The 14,230-nt window shown below is 41.8% G+C and overlaps 1 protein-coding gene across 2 annotated transcripts in view; it reads right to left on the bottom strand.

The window, feature by feature from the left end:
- The window catches only part of erlec1 (endoplasmic reticulum lectin 1), a 29,290-nt gene extending 16,039 nt beyond the window's left edge, over nucleotides 1–13,251 (bottom strand). The window contains exons 1-5 of one of the 2 annotated variants that reach the window (XM_067988989.1): nucleotides 12,945–13,251; nucleotides 10,625–10,729; nucleotides 3,081–3,161; nucleotides 1,591–1,668; nucleotides 1,439–1,505 (exon numbers count right to left, since the gene is read on the bottom strand). In XM_067988989.1, the coding sequence (XP_067845090.1) occupies nucleotides 1,439–1,505; nucleotides 1,591–1,668; nucleotides 3,081–3,161; nucleotides 10,625–10,729; nucleotides 12,945–13,085 (472 nt within the window). In that variant the 5' untranslated portion in view covers nucleotides 13,086–13,251. The remainder of the gene's footprint in view (nucleotides 1–1,438; nucleotides 1,506–1,590; nucleotides 1,669–3,080; nucleotides 3,162–10,624; nucleotides 10,730–12,944) is intronic. The other variant, XM_067988990.1, reaches the window with a different exon arrangement.
- Nucleotides 13,252–14,230: the final 979 nt, after the last annotated feature.

Raw genomic sequence — 14,230 nt, 5'->3', positions numbered from 1 at the left:
TAACTGCAGAAAAGTCCATTTTAATAGGTGGAAATTTCCATATTAATGTCACTACTGCTATCCTGAGTGCAATGCTAATTCTCAGGCATTCTCACGCCACTCCTTCTTCCTCACATACTAGTTGATATTTTAGATATAATATGAGAAAATTAGCATTTGTTCTGCTGCTCAAGTTAGTCCCAGTGAATGACTTAACACTGATACAGAGCAAAACTGCATGAATGTTACTTCAGTGCATCACGTCTTTCAAATCTAATTCCATACGGTTCTGGAAAGGGACTAGGATTTATTATATTTCCATTGTTGTTTTTATAAAGATCTGCTTTGCATTCCACATTCTGCTGATCTAAAGCTTGATTTGTATTGTACGATACTGCAAGCATGTTTAAAGCAGGTTTCATGAACATGCAATGAATATGTAGAAAAATTAATGTATTGAATTAAAAAGTGTTCATCTGTTGCATGGGGTTAAAGTGGAGTTTGGGCTTGTGGAACCATAATGACATAAATTAAGCAGATTACTTTTTGATCCTCAAGAAGCAGCATCAGACTCCATGTTAGTTTTCAATCCCTCCATGGCCTCACTCCTCCTTATCTCTGTAACCTCCTCCAGCCCTACAACCCCCCAAGAGCTCTGCATTCTGCTAATTCTGGCCTCTTGTGCATCTCCCACTCATTTCACCCCACCATTGGCAGCCAAGCCTTCAGCCGTCTAGGCCCTAAGCTATGGGATTCCCTCCCTAATCCACACCGACTCTCCTCCTTTAAGATGCTCCTTAAATGTAAGGAATCTTACAACACCAGGTTGCAGTCCAACAAATTTATTTTAAAATCACAAGCTTTCGGAGATTATCCCCTTCGTCAGGTCACCTGACGAAGGGGATAATCTCCGAAAGCTTGTGATTTTAAAATAAATTTGTTGGACTGCAACCTGGTGTTGTAAGATTCCTTACATTTGTCCACCCCAGTCCATCACCGGCATCTCCACATCATGCTCCTTAAAACCTACTTATGACCAAGCATTTGGTCACCTATCCTAATGTTTCCTTCTTTGGTTTGGTGTCGATTTTTGTCTGATTACGCTCCTGTGAAGCTCTTTGCAACATTTTACTACGTTGAAGGCGCTATATAAATGCAAGTTTTTATTGTTGTAATTTTCTGAAGTCATTCAACGTAAACACGAATTGAGAGATAGTAAGTGATAAAACAGAAGTGAACAATCCATGACATATTTTTGGCTGTAGTACAGTATCTGAAATGGTCAGGTCTAAAAGGATTATTTTTAAATGTTGCTCCTTTAACGTAAACAGCTTTTCATTTCAATTGTCATCATACAGAATTCACTTTTTGACAGGTTTGCAAATAGCATGCTACAACAAGAACAAACTGTGCTACATAAATGCAAATTCAGTGCTTTCTGATAGCTGTTGTTTCTTACCTTTGGTCTCAGAATTGGCTGGTGTGCTCATGGTACCAAGGTAATATTCTTGAATATTAACTTTCTGCTAATCCAGAAGATACATAAAAGTTAGCAATACAATCACAATAACAGTTAGTAACACTACAGGCTAATAAAATCAGGCACTGTACCTGGCCAGTTTCTTTTTCCTCATGATATTGGCGAATGTGTTTTCCATGGCACACTTCGTATGTCCAATAAGATTCAATCTGTAACGTATAAAGATTTCTATTTTAGAAATATTCAGCTGGTAGTATTTGCATATAATTCAATGGGTCAAAGATAAGAACATTAAAAAGTTATATACAAATTGAACACTATTGTAGGAAACAACGAAATCATGTGGATATTAAAGGAGCACTTCAAAAAGTTACATATTTAATATTTTAAGAAGGGTAACATGATCTTATATAACTGGATACAATGTTGTTCACCAGAAATCCGGTCTTCAAAAAAGCAAAAATTACCAGTGTACCCAGGTAATGAACAGAAAACCCTTGTTACTGTATTTCGTCTCGCTGGTTATAATATGTGCCCTCACGTGTTCTTCCTTGGCTTTGGAAGGCAGTAGTTTAAACACTTTACTAGATCGTGGCTTAAGCTATAAAATGTCACGTTTCTTAAACAGTAAATGGATAATTGGCCAGTAGTAATGACACATAATGGATTTTACAGTAGTTATAAGGTGAACTCTCTCTCCTTGAATTGGTAGAAAATAATGAACCGTTGCATCTGCTGTATTAAAATGAAAGCTTTTCTTTGCTGATCATCTAGAATCTTTCTCTGGCCCATCTCTTTCTCCGATAGCTTCAAACGGACAACTCAATTTTTACAAGTCATGCTGAGAAACATATATTTAAAAAAAAAGTGACCTAGAAAAAAACAAATTTTAATATGTATGTTAAACTCAAGCAGCTGCCAATCAAGCATAAATGCAAATAAAACCTACATGATATGTGTATTTGAATTGAATGGCTATGGCCTTCCCTAGAATACTGTGGCCCCTTCCTAGAACAGTTGACCTGACAATAGCATCTGGTTAAGCTGAGCCCTTTCTGTAAATCAATCTGGGTTTAAATCCCATATGTACGATGACAAAAGAAAGAAGCTATACCATCATACATCATAGACACAAATGATCAATATGTCAGCCATCTTTAGACATCACTGTATAATGCATTGAGAAACAAGCAAGGCTACGAAATGGAAGAGCAATGAAATTTAACAAAATTAGCAGCAGCTGAATGATTTTCTAACTATATTTATTTAATGTACATTGGTGTGGGAGGGGAGTCAGCCAGCTAGAAAAGAGCTACTGCGGTAAGGGGGTGGGTAAAGATGTATAGATGAGATGCAAAGTGGGATGGGATACAAACCACTGATCAATATGGGAAAATACTAGTCTGGTCTTAATAGGATCAGATGTTCTTTTCCTCATTATCATAATACCTTTGCCGGTGACTTTGTATCAGTAATAAGATCACTAACCCCCCCCAAATTTGATCAGAAAACCCTGTATGAAAGTATGACCTAAAGACTGCATTGTATGGCCCAGGAAAATGACTTACCACAGCTTTAAATAGATTCTGTTAATTAATTAGTTAATTACAAACAACTTTACCCTGTAAGAGCAACTGCTCTGTTTGAAGAGTGGTTCCAATAGCTCACCAGGCCGTAGGCCTTTGTAATCATGTTCTTCATCCTGAATGTAAAGACGGACAAATTAACTACATAGAAAAGCATCCATTTCAATCAGATTAGGAACTCAATCGACTGTGGACAGTTAACATTCAAGAAAATACAATGAAAGCAATGAGTGCGGACAGCACGGTTGTGAGGACAACACAGTGTGCTGAGAGTTCGGTACGTGTGGGAGTTGAAGGGTTAATCTCTTTAAATCTAGTGCATATTGCTTCAACTGTTTAAGGTCAATTTAAAAGTTTAAATTTCTAAGTTTCTGTCAGGCTTCAGCAGAGAGCTGCTGTAGCAAGTTAATTGGTTAGCGAGATTCAATTGGTCCCTGAAGGTGGGGCAGGCCTGACTCATCTGAGTCTCAACTGTAGAAATACAGGGGCCTGTCAGTGCGGACTGCACGGTGTGCGGATATTACACAGTGTGCTGAGAGTTCGGTACGTGTGGGAGTTTGGTGAAGTGGGGGAAGGAGGTGCTGCTTTGCCTTGCTTTTCCTGCAGAGCGGTAGTGGACCTGAGAGCGGTGAGCGGCAGGAGAGAGCGAGACCAGAGCGGGGATAAAAACAGCGCGGAGAGAGCGAGAGTTCAGTCGGTGAGCGGCGGGAGAGAGCGAGACCAGAGCGGAGATATAAACAGCGCGGAGAGAGCGAGAGTCCAGTCGGTGAGCGGCGGGAGAGAGCGAGACCAGAGCGGGGATAAAAACAGCGCGGAGAGAGCGAGAGTCCAGTCGGTGAGCGGCGGGAGAGAGCGAGACCAGAGCGGAGATATAAACAGCGCGGAGAGAGCGAGAGTCCAGTCGGTGAGCGGCGGGAGAGAGCGAGACCAGAGCGGGGATAAAAACAGCGCGGAGAGAGCGAGAGTCCAGTCGGTGAGCGGTGGGAGAGAGCGAGACCAGAGCGGAGATATAAACAGTGTGGAGAGAGCGAGACCAGAGCTTACTCTGAGAGCGAGACTCTGAGACCAGCGGCAGTTCGGGGTGACGTCACCAGTCAGAAAGTGACGCGGCACAGGGGAGGCAGCTGATTGGTGAGTAGGTTCAGGTGAGTATTTCTACCATTTTACTGTAAGTAAAGTAATAAGAAAGGGAAGATCTGCAGGTTTTATAGCAGGTAGTGTTTTTTTTTTAGTGAACCTAGGTCCCTAGTATAGTTAACATTTTCTAATTTCAACGTAATTTAAAAGGGGTAACTCAGCTAAGGCAAGTCATGGCAGCAGACCTCGCACCCGTGATATGCTCCTCCTGCAAGATGTGGGAAGTCATGGACACTACCAGTGTCCCTGCCGACCATGTGTGCGGGAAGTGTGTCCACCTGCAGCTACTGACCGATCGTATCTCGGAGCTGGAGCTGCGGGTGGACTCACTGTGGAGCATCCGCGATGCAGAGAAACTCGTGGATAGCACGTTTAGCGAGTTGGTCACACCGCAGGTAAAGGGTCTACAGGCAGGAAGTGAATGGGTGACCACCAGGAAGAGTAAGAGATGCAGGCAGGTAGTGCAGGGGTCCCCTGTGTCCATCCCCCTCTCAAACAGATATGCCACTTTGGATGCTGTTGGGGGGGATGACTTATCAGGGGAAGGCAGCAGCAGCCAACTTCCTGGCACCACGGGTAGCTCTGCTGCACAGGCTGGGAGGAAAAAGAGTGGCAGAGCTATAGTGATAGGGGACTCAATTGTAAGGGGAATAGACAGGCGTTTCTGCGGCCGCAACCGAGACTCCAGGATGGTGTGTTGCCTCCCTGGTGCAAGGATCAAGGATGTCTCGGAGCGGCTACAGAACATTTTGGAGGGGGAGGGCGAACAGCCAGCTGTCGTGGTGCACATAGGCACCAACGATATAGGTAAAAAAGGGGATGAGGTCCTAAAAGCAGAATATAGGGAGTTAGGAGGTAAATTAAAAAATAGGACCTCAAAGGTAGTAATCTCAGGATTGCTGCCAGTGCCACGTGCTAGTCAGAGTAGAAATAGGAGGATATTTCAAATGAATACGTGGCTAGAGGAATGGTGCAAGGGGGAGGGATTCAAATTCCTGGGACACTGGAAACGGTTCTGGGGGAGGTGGGACCAGTACAAACCGGACGGTCTGCACCTGGGCAGGGCCGGGACCGCTGTCCTAGGAGGAGTGTTTGCTAGTGCTGTTGGGGAGGGTTTAAACTAAAGTGGCAGGGGGTTGAGAACCTGAGCAGGGAGAGAGAGGAAAGCGTAACAGGAAGGGACAGAAGGTATGGAGTAATAGGTAAAGTGTTAAAAAAGGAAAAAGCAGGAACTAAGCGTCACAAAACAGATTTGAAAGTTCTTTATCTGAATGCACGTAGCATTCGTAATAAAATGGATGAGTTAACGGCACAAATAACTACGTATGGGTATGATCTTGTGGCCATTACAGAAACATGGCTGCAGGGTGACAACGACTGGGAATTAAATATGCCAGGGTATTTAACAATCAGGAAGGACAGGCAGGAAGGAAGGGGAGGTGGGGTGGCTATGTTAATAAAGGAAGGAATCACTGTAATACAGAGAAATGATATTGGGACAAAGCATCAAGATAATGAAACAGTTTGGGTGGAGATAAGGAATAATAAGGGAAAAAAAACATTAGTGGGCGTAGTATATAGGCCTCCTAATAGTTGCAACTCTGCTGGAAGAAGTATTAATCAGGAGATAGTCGGGGCATGTAATAAGGGAACAGCCATAATTATGGGGGATTTTAATTATCATATTAACTGGACAAATCAAATTGGGCAGAGCAGCCTTGAGGACGAGTTCATTGAGTGCATCAGGGATGGATTTCTTGAGCAGTATGTAACTGATCCTACAAGGGGGCAGGCAACCTTGGACCTGGTCCTGTGTAATGAGTCAGGATTAATTAATAATGTCCTAGTTAAGGATCCCCTTGGAACGAGCGACCACAACATGGTTGAATTCCATATCCAATTAGAGGGTGAGAAGGTTGATTCTCAAACAAGCGTACTGAGCTTGAATAAAGGAGACTATGATGGTATGAGAGCGGAATTGATTAAAGTGGACTGGGAAAATAGATTAAAGGGTAAGACGGTACATGAGCAGTGGTGTTCATTTAGGGAGTTATTTTACAACTTTCAAAATAAATATATTCCACTGAGGAAAAAAGGGTGTAAAAGAAATGACAGCCATCCGTGGCTAAGTAAAGAAATCAAGGATAGTATCCGACTAAAAACAAGGACATATAAGGTAGCCAAACTTAGTGGGAGGATAGAAGATTGGGAATTCTTCAAAAGACAGCAAAAAGTAACTAAAGGATTGATTAAGAAAGGGAAGTTAGATTATGAAAAGAAATTAGCAAAAAATATAAAAACAGATAGCAAGAGTTTATATCGTTATATAAAAAGAAAAAGGGTGGCTAAGGCAAACATAGGTCCCTTAGAGGATGAGACCGGGAAATTAATGGTGGGAAACATGGAGATGGCAAAAATGCTGAACAAATATTTTGTTTCAGTCTTTACAGTAGAGGACACTAAGAATATCCCAACACTGGACAAACAGGGGACTCTCGGGGGGGAGGAGCTAAATACGATTAAAATCACTCAGGAGATGGTACTCAGTAAAATAATGGGACTCAAGGCGGATAAATCCCCTGGACCTGATGGCTTCCATCCTAGGGTCTTGAGGGAAGTGGCAGTAGGGATTGTGGATGCTTTGGTGATAGTTTTCCAAAATTCCCTGGACTCAGGAGAGGTCCCGGCAGATTGGAAAACTGCTAATGTAACACCGTTATTTAAAAAGGGTAGTAGGCAGAAGGCTGGAAATTATAGGCCAGTTAGCTTAACATCTGTGGTGGGTAAAATTTTGGAGTCTATTATTAAGGAGACAGTAACGGAACATTTAGATAAGCATAATTTAATAGGACAAAGTCAGCATGGCTTTATGAAGGGGAAGTCATGTCTGACAAATTTGCTTGAGTTCTTCGAGGATATAACGTATAGGGTGGATAAAGGGGAACCAGTGGACGTAGTGTATTTAGACTTCCAGAAGGCATTCGACAAGGTGCCACATAAAAGATTATTACTTAAGATAAAAAATCACGGGATTGGGGGTAATATTCTGGCATGGGTGGAGGATTGGTTATCGAACAGGAAGCAGAGAGTTGGGATAAATGGTTCATTTTCGGACTGGCAACCAGTGACCAGTGGTGTTCCACAGGGGTCGATGCTGGGTCCCCAACTCCTTACAATCTATATTAACGATTTGGAGGAGGGGACCGAGTGCAACATATCAAAATTTGCAGATGATACAAAGATGGGAGGGAAAGTAGAGAGTGAGGAGGACATAAAAAACCTGCAAGGGGATGTAGACAGGCTGGGTGAGTGGGCGGAGATTTGGCAGATGCAATATAATATTGGAAAATGTGAGGTTATGCACTTTGGCAGGAAAAATCAGAGAGCAAGTTATTTTCTTAATGGCGAGAGACTGGAAAGTACTGCAGTACAAAGGGATCTGGGGGTCCTAGTGCAAGAAAATCAAAAAGTTGGTATGCAGGTGCAGCAGGTGATCAAGAAAGCCAACGGAATGTTGGCTTTTATTGCTAGGGGGATAGAATATAAAAACAAGGAGGTATTGCTGCAGTTATATAAGGTATTGGTGAGACCGCACCTGGAATACTGCATACAGTTTTGGTCTCCATACTTAAGAAAAGACATACTTGCTCTCGAGGCAGTACAAAGAAGGTTCACTCGGTTAATCCCGGGGATGAGGGGGCGGACATATGAGGAGAGGTTGAGTAGATTGGGACTCTACTCATTGGAGTTCAGAAGAATGAGAGGCGATCTTATTGAAACATATAAGATTGTGAAGGGTCTTGATCGGGTGGATGCAGTAAGGATGTTCCCAAAGATGGGTGAAACTAGAACTAGGGGGCATAATCTTAGAATAAGGGGCTGCTCTTTCAAAACTGAGATGAGGAGAAACTTCTTCACTCAGAGGGTGGTAGGTCTGTGGAATTTGCTGCCCCAGGAAGCTGTGGAAGCTACATCATTAGATAAATTTAAAACAGAAATAGACAGTTTCCTAGAAGTAAAGGGAATTAGGGGTTATGGGGAGCGGGCAGGAAATTGGACATGAAGCTGAGTTCGGATCGGTCAATGCCCTGTGGGTGGCGGAGAGGGCCCAGGGGCTATGTGGCCGGGTCCTGCTCCGACTTCTTGTGTTCTTTAGATTTGTGGTTGGGATCAGATCAGCCATGATCTTATTGAATGGCGGAGCAGGCTCGAGGGGCCGATTGGCCTACTCCTGCTCCAATTTCTTATGTTCTTATGTTCTAAAGCAGATCCCTAACTGCATTAGCAGCACAGTGAAGTTTTAACTCACAGGACAGTGTTTTTTGGATTTGACAGTACTTAAGTATTGCAGCTGGAAAATAAATTGAATGTTTTGCATTTTCTGTGAACCCTACTATATCAGGTTCAACACTTGCTTCCCCAAAGTAAAGTAAAATTAGTTAAAATTGTTATTTTATATTCAACCTTGACAAATTTTAGAAAATCATCTGTTGCATTAATAAAATTTCTGTGGGGCTTAAACAATAGAAATAGGTTGCTAGAATAAAGTACATACTACACCACAACATTCATAGAAAAATATTTTCTGTGCAAAACTAAATCAATCAGCACTGTGTAATACAAACTATGCTTTACCGTGTAAGAAAATGTAATTAAGTCAATACCAGAGAAAGCAGGATTATAATATACAGTGTACAGTTTATTTTCTGTTAACACTTTTGGTAATGAGTTGTTATAATATGGTAACAACCCACTGTCCTCAGTTTCTACATAATTATCAATGATTTTTCCTTTTCTACCGGAGTCACACTTCCTTTACCATGTTTAGTGTAATAAGTTAAACCGTACATTTAGACTTTATATAAAAGATATACAGATGTCATTAAGATAAAACATAGTAACTGAATTGAGGGGCTCTGATGACATAAAGCAAGAGATCAAAGCTCATCAACAGTCAGGGATCTTTTACAATATAACCCACATAGGAACGGAGAATTCTGGGGGTGGAGTTGTAGGAGGTTACAGAGATAGGATGGGGCGAAGCCATGATGAGATTTAAATACAGGGATAATAATTTTAAATTGGGGGACCATGAGCCAATATAGGTCAGCAAGGACAGGAGTAATGGGTGAGTCGGACTTGATACGGGATAGGATAGGGGCAGCAGAGTTTTGGATGAGTTCACATTTATGGAGGGTGGATGGTGTGAGGCCAGCCAGGAGAGCATTGGAATAGTCGAATCTGGAGGAAACAAAAGCATGGATGAGGGTCATGGCAGCAGATGGGCTGAGGCAGGGGCAGCAAAGGGCAAGGTTATGGAAATGGAACTAAGTGGCATTTTGAATGGAGAGGATATGGGTTGGATGTTCAGCTCAGGGTCAAATAGGACACCAAAGTTGTGAACAGTTTGGTTCAACCTGAGAGAGTGATCAGGGAAGAGGATGGAATTGGTGGCAAAGGTATGGAGTTTGTGGCGGGGGCCAAAGGTGATGGCTTCAGTTTTCTCAATTGGAGGCAATTGCAGCTCACCCACGACTGGATGTCGGACAAGCAGTCTGACAACAGAGGCAGTGAAGCAGTCGAATAAGGTGGTGTTGTCAGTGTATATGTGGAAGCTGACCCAATGTCTTTGGATGACGTCGCCAAGGGGCAGCACGTAGATGAGGAAAAGGGGAAGGGCCAAGGATAGATCCTTGAGGAACCCCAGAGGTAATGGTGCAGGGTTGGTAAGAGAAGCCATTTCTGGAGATGCTGTGGCTACAATTAGATATAGCACCATACTGAGGTCAGCTGGCTCAGCACAGACTGGAGACCAAACCCATGGGTTTTCTGGTCTGCATGACCCAGCGTCTTAACCACCTGAGGCATTGCAGAAGCTGAGGCTGGAGGAATTATGTGTGTCACAAAACTTTACTAAAACTTTCTTGTTGATACTTTACTAAAACTTTCTTGCAGTCAGACACGAGTAAATGTTTTGACTGCCCACTACTATATGCCTCATGATGGTGGGACAATTTATGGTATTAACAGGTAGTTTTATGAGAAGGGGAGCAAAATTGTAGATGTAGAGTGTCACTGTTAAGAATGGCGAACATATAAATGATGTTTTATATTCACAATGAAGAAAATTAAGTTACTGCTTATAGTGTACCTCCACTTTCTTGTATAAATTGAGCTAAAACAGCAGTTGCATAGCATTTTACAAAAAGTCCTTCATCACACATGGTGTGTTTTTAGCAAGGATCACATCAGTGGCTCTGCAACATACAGCCATTCAAGACAAAAAGACAGAATTAAATCCACCTGGAGACATTGCTTGCAGTTTGAAATGAATGCACGAATGTATTTATTTAACAATGTTAAGTAATACATAATATAGCACGTTACAAAGCTATTACAGGGGGCATTTGTTACAAAACTACCGTATAAATTCTAGGCTTACCTGGTCTCCATTTCCAATTGATGGCAACATACATTTGTATCTTTCATTATGCACTGTAGTGATAATTATATAATCATCAGGTCTGTACAGGCCTCCTGTTGTCGGCTAAAAACAAAATCTAGAATTAGCTATATTCTTGCAAGTAGAACATTGTATTCTACAATACAGCGTACAACTTTACTTTTCTGACGAAAGGTCTTCGACCTGAAATGTTAACCGTTTCTTTCTCCACAGATACTGCCTCACTTGCTGAGTTTTTCCAGCATTTTCTGTTCTTAGTACAACTTTACTTTTCATTACTACATGCTAACATCAGCAAGCAAAATGTTTAATTTTACAACACAGAGAACAGTGGTACCATATACTAGGCTGGCACCACAATCAATCTATACTGAACTGACCCTATCTATACTGAATTAAGATGATTCTCTTGGGTATTATTTTGGAAACATTCATCTTCAGGAATGTGTGTACAGAAACTTTTTTTAATGTTCATGCAGTGTAAGGTAATGAATGAACTGCATCATCTTGGGATATTAATTTCACAGCAATAGGTCACAATGTCATAGGAAAAGAACAAAAATAACATTAGGATGATGGACATCAAACCTCTTCAGCAAAATATACAGTAACAAACATTTTCTTTTGAAACTTAAGTCTTCTTTAATATTAGAAATTGCACAAGCAGTTAATGTAAGTGACACACATAATATAATAGAATACCAAATAGTCTACTTCTATTAACTCATTTTCATATTAAAACAATTGAAATATCCAATAATTTAAATTAAGCAGCGTAAATAAACAGCAAAATGTGGGAATTTAGTGTTAAAAAATAAAATCAGATAATTTGAATTAAGCAATTTTGAATTAAAAATAGACTATACATTATCTGTTGCAAACAGTAGTCTGAATTTTTAAAACTGCAAAATCTAAAGAATGCTGAAAATGACATTGCAATTTTTATGGTAAACATTACAAGTCACTCAAACAGTAAAACTCTAATTAAATTCTTATTTCAGTAAATTGATTTTATCATAAAAGCCTCTGTCCTGAGATTTTTTTTGTTTGTAAACATGTTATTTTCTGTGCCTAAACAATGAGTAAATTTGGATGGCACAAATGAAAAGTCTGTGGAAACCTCTGCTCTTTACCTCTGGGTTCCTGTCCATCACAGACCTAGAATTCCAGGGTAAGGGGTTGAGAACTGTAGCAGGAGTACACAACCTGCACTTTGCTAAAACCAAACAGTTGTGTTAACTTGAATATATATAGTTGTAATAAATATTACTGCTTTTAAAAAAAGCATTCTTCAATTTGTACATTTTTGTTGCAAAAATTTACGTGACAACTGACTGCATCTTCAATCTCTATAAAAGCTTTAAAAATTAATTGTAGACTCACATTTTCACCATCATCTTTAACTGTGAGTTTTCATCTGAGGTCCTGTCACTATTGGTGGGATTCCCCCCATACTTCTTTCTGCAGGAATGACACAAGGTCTTTAAGGTTGCTGTTACACAACCACTTTTAGATGATGCAAAACAGTTTTAGATGCACATCAATGCAAAAGTGGTAGGGTAACTCAAGACTCCTGAGCACACTAAAACCCCTGAGGTACAAAATCCCTTTCACACCAGTTCAAATTTGCATTGCATTTACAGCATGGCAAATAGAACTGTTGGCAACAGTGCAATTAGTGTGATCATTTCACTACTCCTTTTGATGGATTTCCAGAGCCAGCAATCAATACTCATCTGCTAGATATATTTTTGAAATTAATTTTCTCTATTCTGTGACCTCTCAGCAGTGGAACATCTCCACTTGTGAAAGGAAAATTAAGAGGCAATAAACATCTTGCTAGTTAGAGAATAGATTATTCCCCAGTGTTCCTGGGGGAGCATTGATTTGTATCGATAGAGAAGTCATGTCAAGAAGTGAGCAAGAATATACAGACATTTAATTAATGTAATAATCCAATGGTATGACTACAAGTTGGCAATCAAACAACTTTTTTCCTTTTCCTTTGTGCCATCCACGACATGCCTTTCCATGGCCAGCCAGTCCCATGTTTATGCTGATCCATCACGATCAATAAATTAACGAATTTATAATCATTCTGACCAGAAAAACATAAGCCAGTGTAGTGTCACTGCTAGTAGAGCATAATACTTTGGCGCAAACACGTCCGTGAACTATATTACTACGGCTATCGCGTGTTGTTTTGCACACTGTGCCCGTGCTACAACTAAACCCCACAAGCTGAGACCGAGAGAGAGAGAGGTGGTGGTGCCCGGTAGTGTGCAGGAGATATACTGACCAGTGTGAATTCGGCCCCAGGCCATGTTATCCTGAACGGGACATCGTCGCTTAACACGGGGACTGTCCGGCTCCAGCTCAGCTTCACAACAGCACAAACCAGCAGGAGCGCGGGCCCGGCCGGCCCCCACTTACACAACATCCTCCCAGCGGCAACCGGCACACTCCGATCCGATCTCAGTCGCGACTCTGCGGCATTAACACGAGCGCAGCAGCGCAGACTGAGGGCCGGCGCCCCGGACCCGGCCACACTGACCCGGGTTCAGCACATTCGGCATCCGCTCCATTTGCCACGTCTATTTCCGGTACGCCGGAACTGTAGTACTTCCGGGGTCAGGCCTCGTTCCTTGGACCAATGGCAGCTGGAGGATATCGGCCGTGGCCTGCTGGTGGGGTCGGACGGTCCAGGCTCGGCCCGCATTCGGCTCCCTGTGAGGGGCACCGGGTGGCGGCATCACCCCTAGATTTCCTACGTTAATTGTGGGTATTGTGTCAGCAGCATTTTCCAGCTAATTATCCCTACATTAATGTGCTTCGAATTGGAATTTGAATGTTCAATCTTAATGGGGACTTTGGTCCAAGACTTTCACTAATTATTTCTGCAGCTAAAACTCTGCTGGCTCAGTGGTAGCACTCTCACCCGAGTCAGATGTTTGTGGGTTCAAGTCCCACTCCAGAGACTTGAGCACATAATCCAGCCTAACGCTTCAGTGCAGTAGTGAGGGAGTGCTGCACTGTCCAAGATGCTGTCTTTCAGATGAACCATTAAACCCCATCTGCTCTCTCAGGTGGGTGTAAAAGGTCCCATGGCGCTAATCTAAGACAAGCAGGAGATTTTTGTTCCCAGTATCCTAGCCAACAATTGATCACCTAACTACCACCACCAAAACAGATTATCTGTTCATTTATCTCATTGGTATATGTGGGATCTTGCTGTTTGCAGATTGGCTGCTGTGATTTCCTACCTCACAACAGTGACTACAATTATTGGTTGTAAGTACCTGTCAGGTGCTATGTAAATAGAAGTTGCTTTTAACCATTTTCCAGTAGAGAATGCACATCCAGAAAATGGTCCTTGCTAATGAGAACCTTCAGGCTGACTTCAAATACACTGGGATGTTTCCATTTGGTTCTACCTAATTACTAAAAACCATCCATTCAGTGATACACATAGAACTGAAGATACAGACAGGTTGTCAGAGTTAGATACTAACTGAAGAACCCTACATGTTGAGTTTTTCTTCAGAGATGGTCATAATGCTGAGTTGCAGTTCAGGGATTTGAAGT

This window comes from Heptranchias perlo, chromosome 8, assembly GCF_035084215.1.
Source record: "Heptranchias perlo isolate sHepPer1 chromosome 8, sHepPer1.hap1, whole genome shotgun sequence".
Taxonomy (NCBI): Eukaryota; Metazoa; Chordata; class Chondrichthyes; order Hexanchiformes; family Hexanchidae; genus Heptranchias; species Heptranchias perlo.
This window is presented reverse-complemented; position numbering and strand designations above follow the sequence as displayed.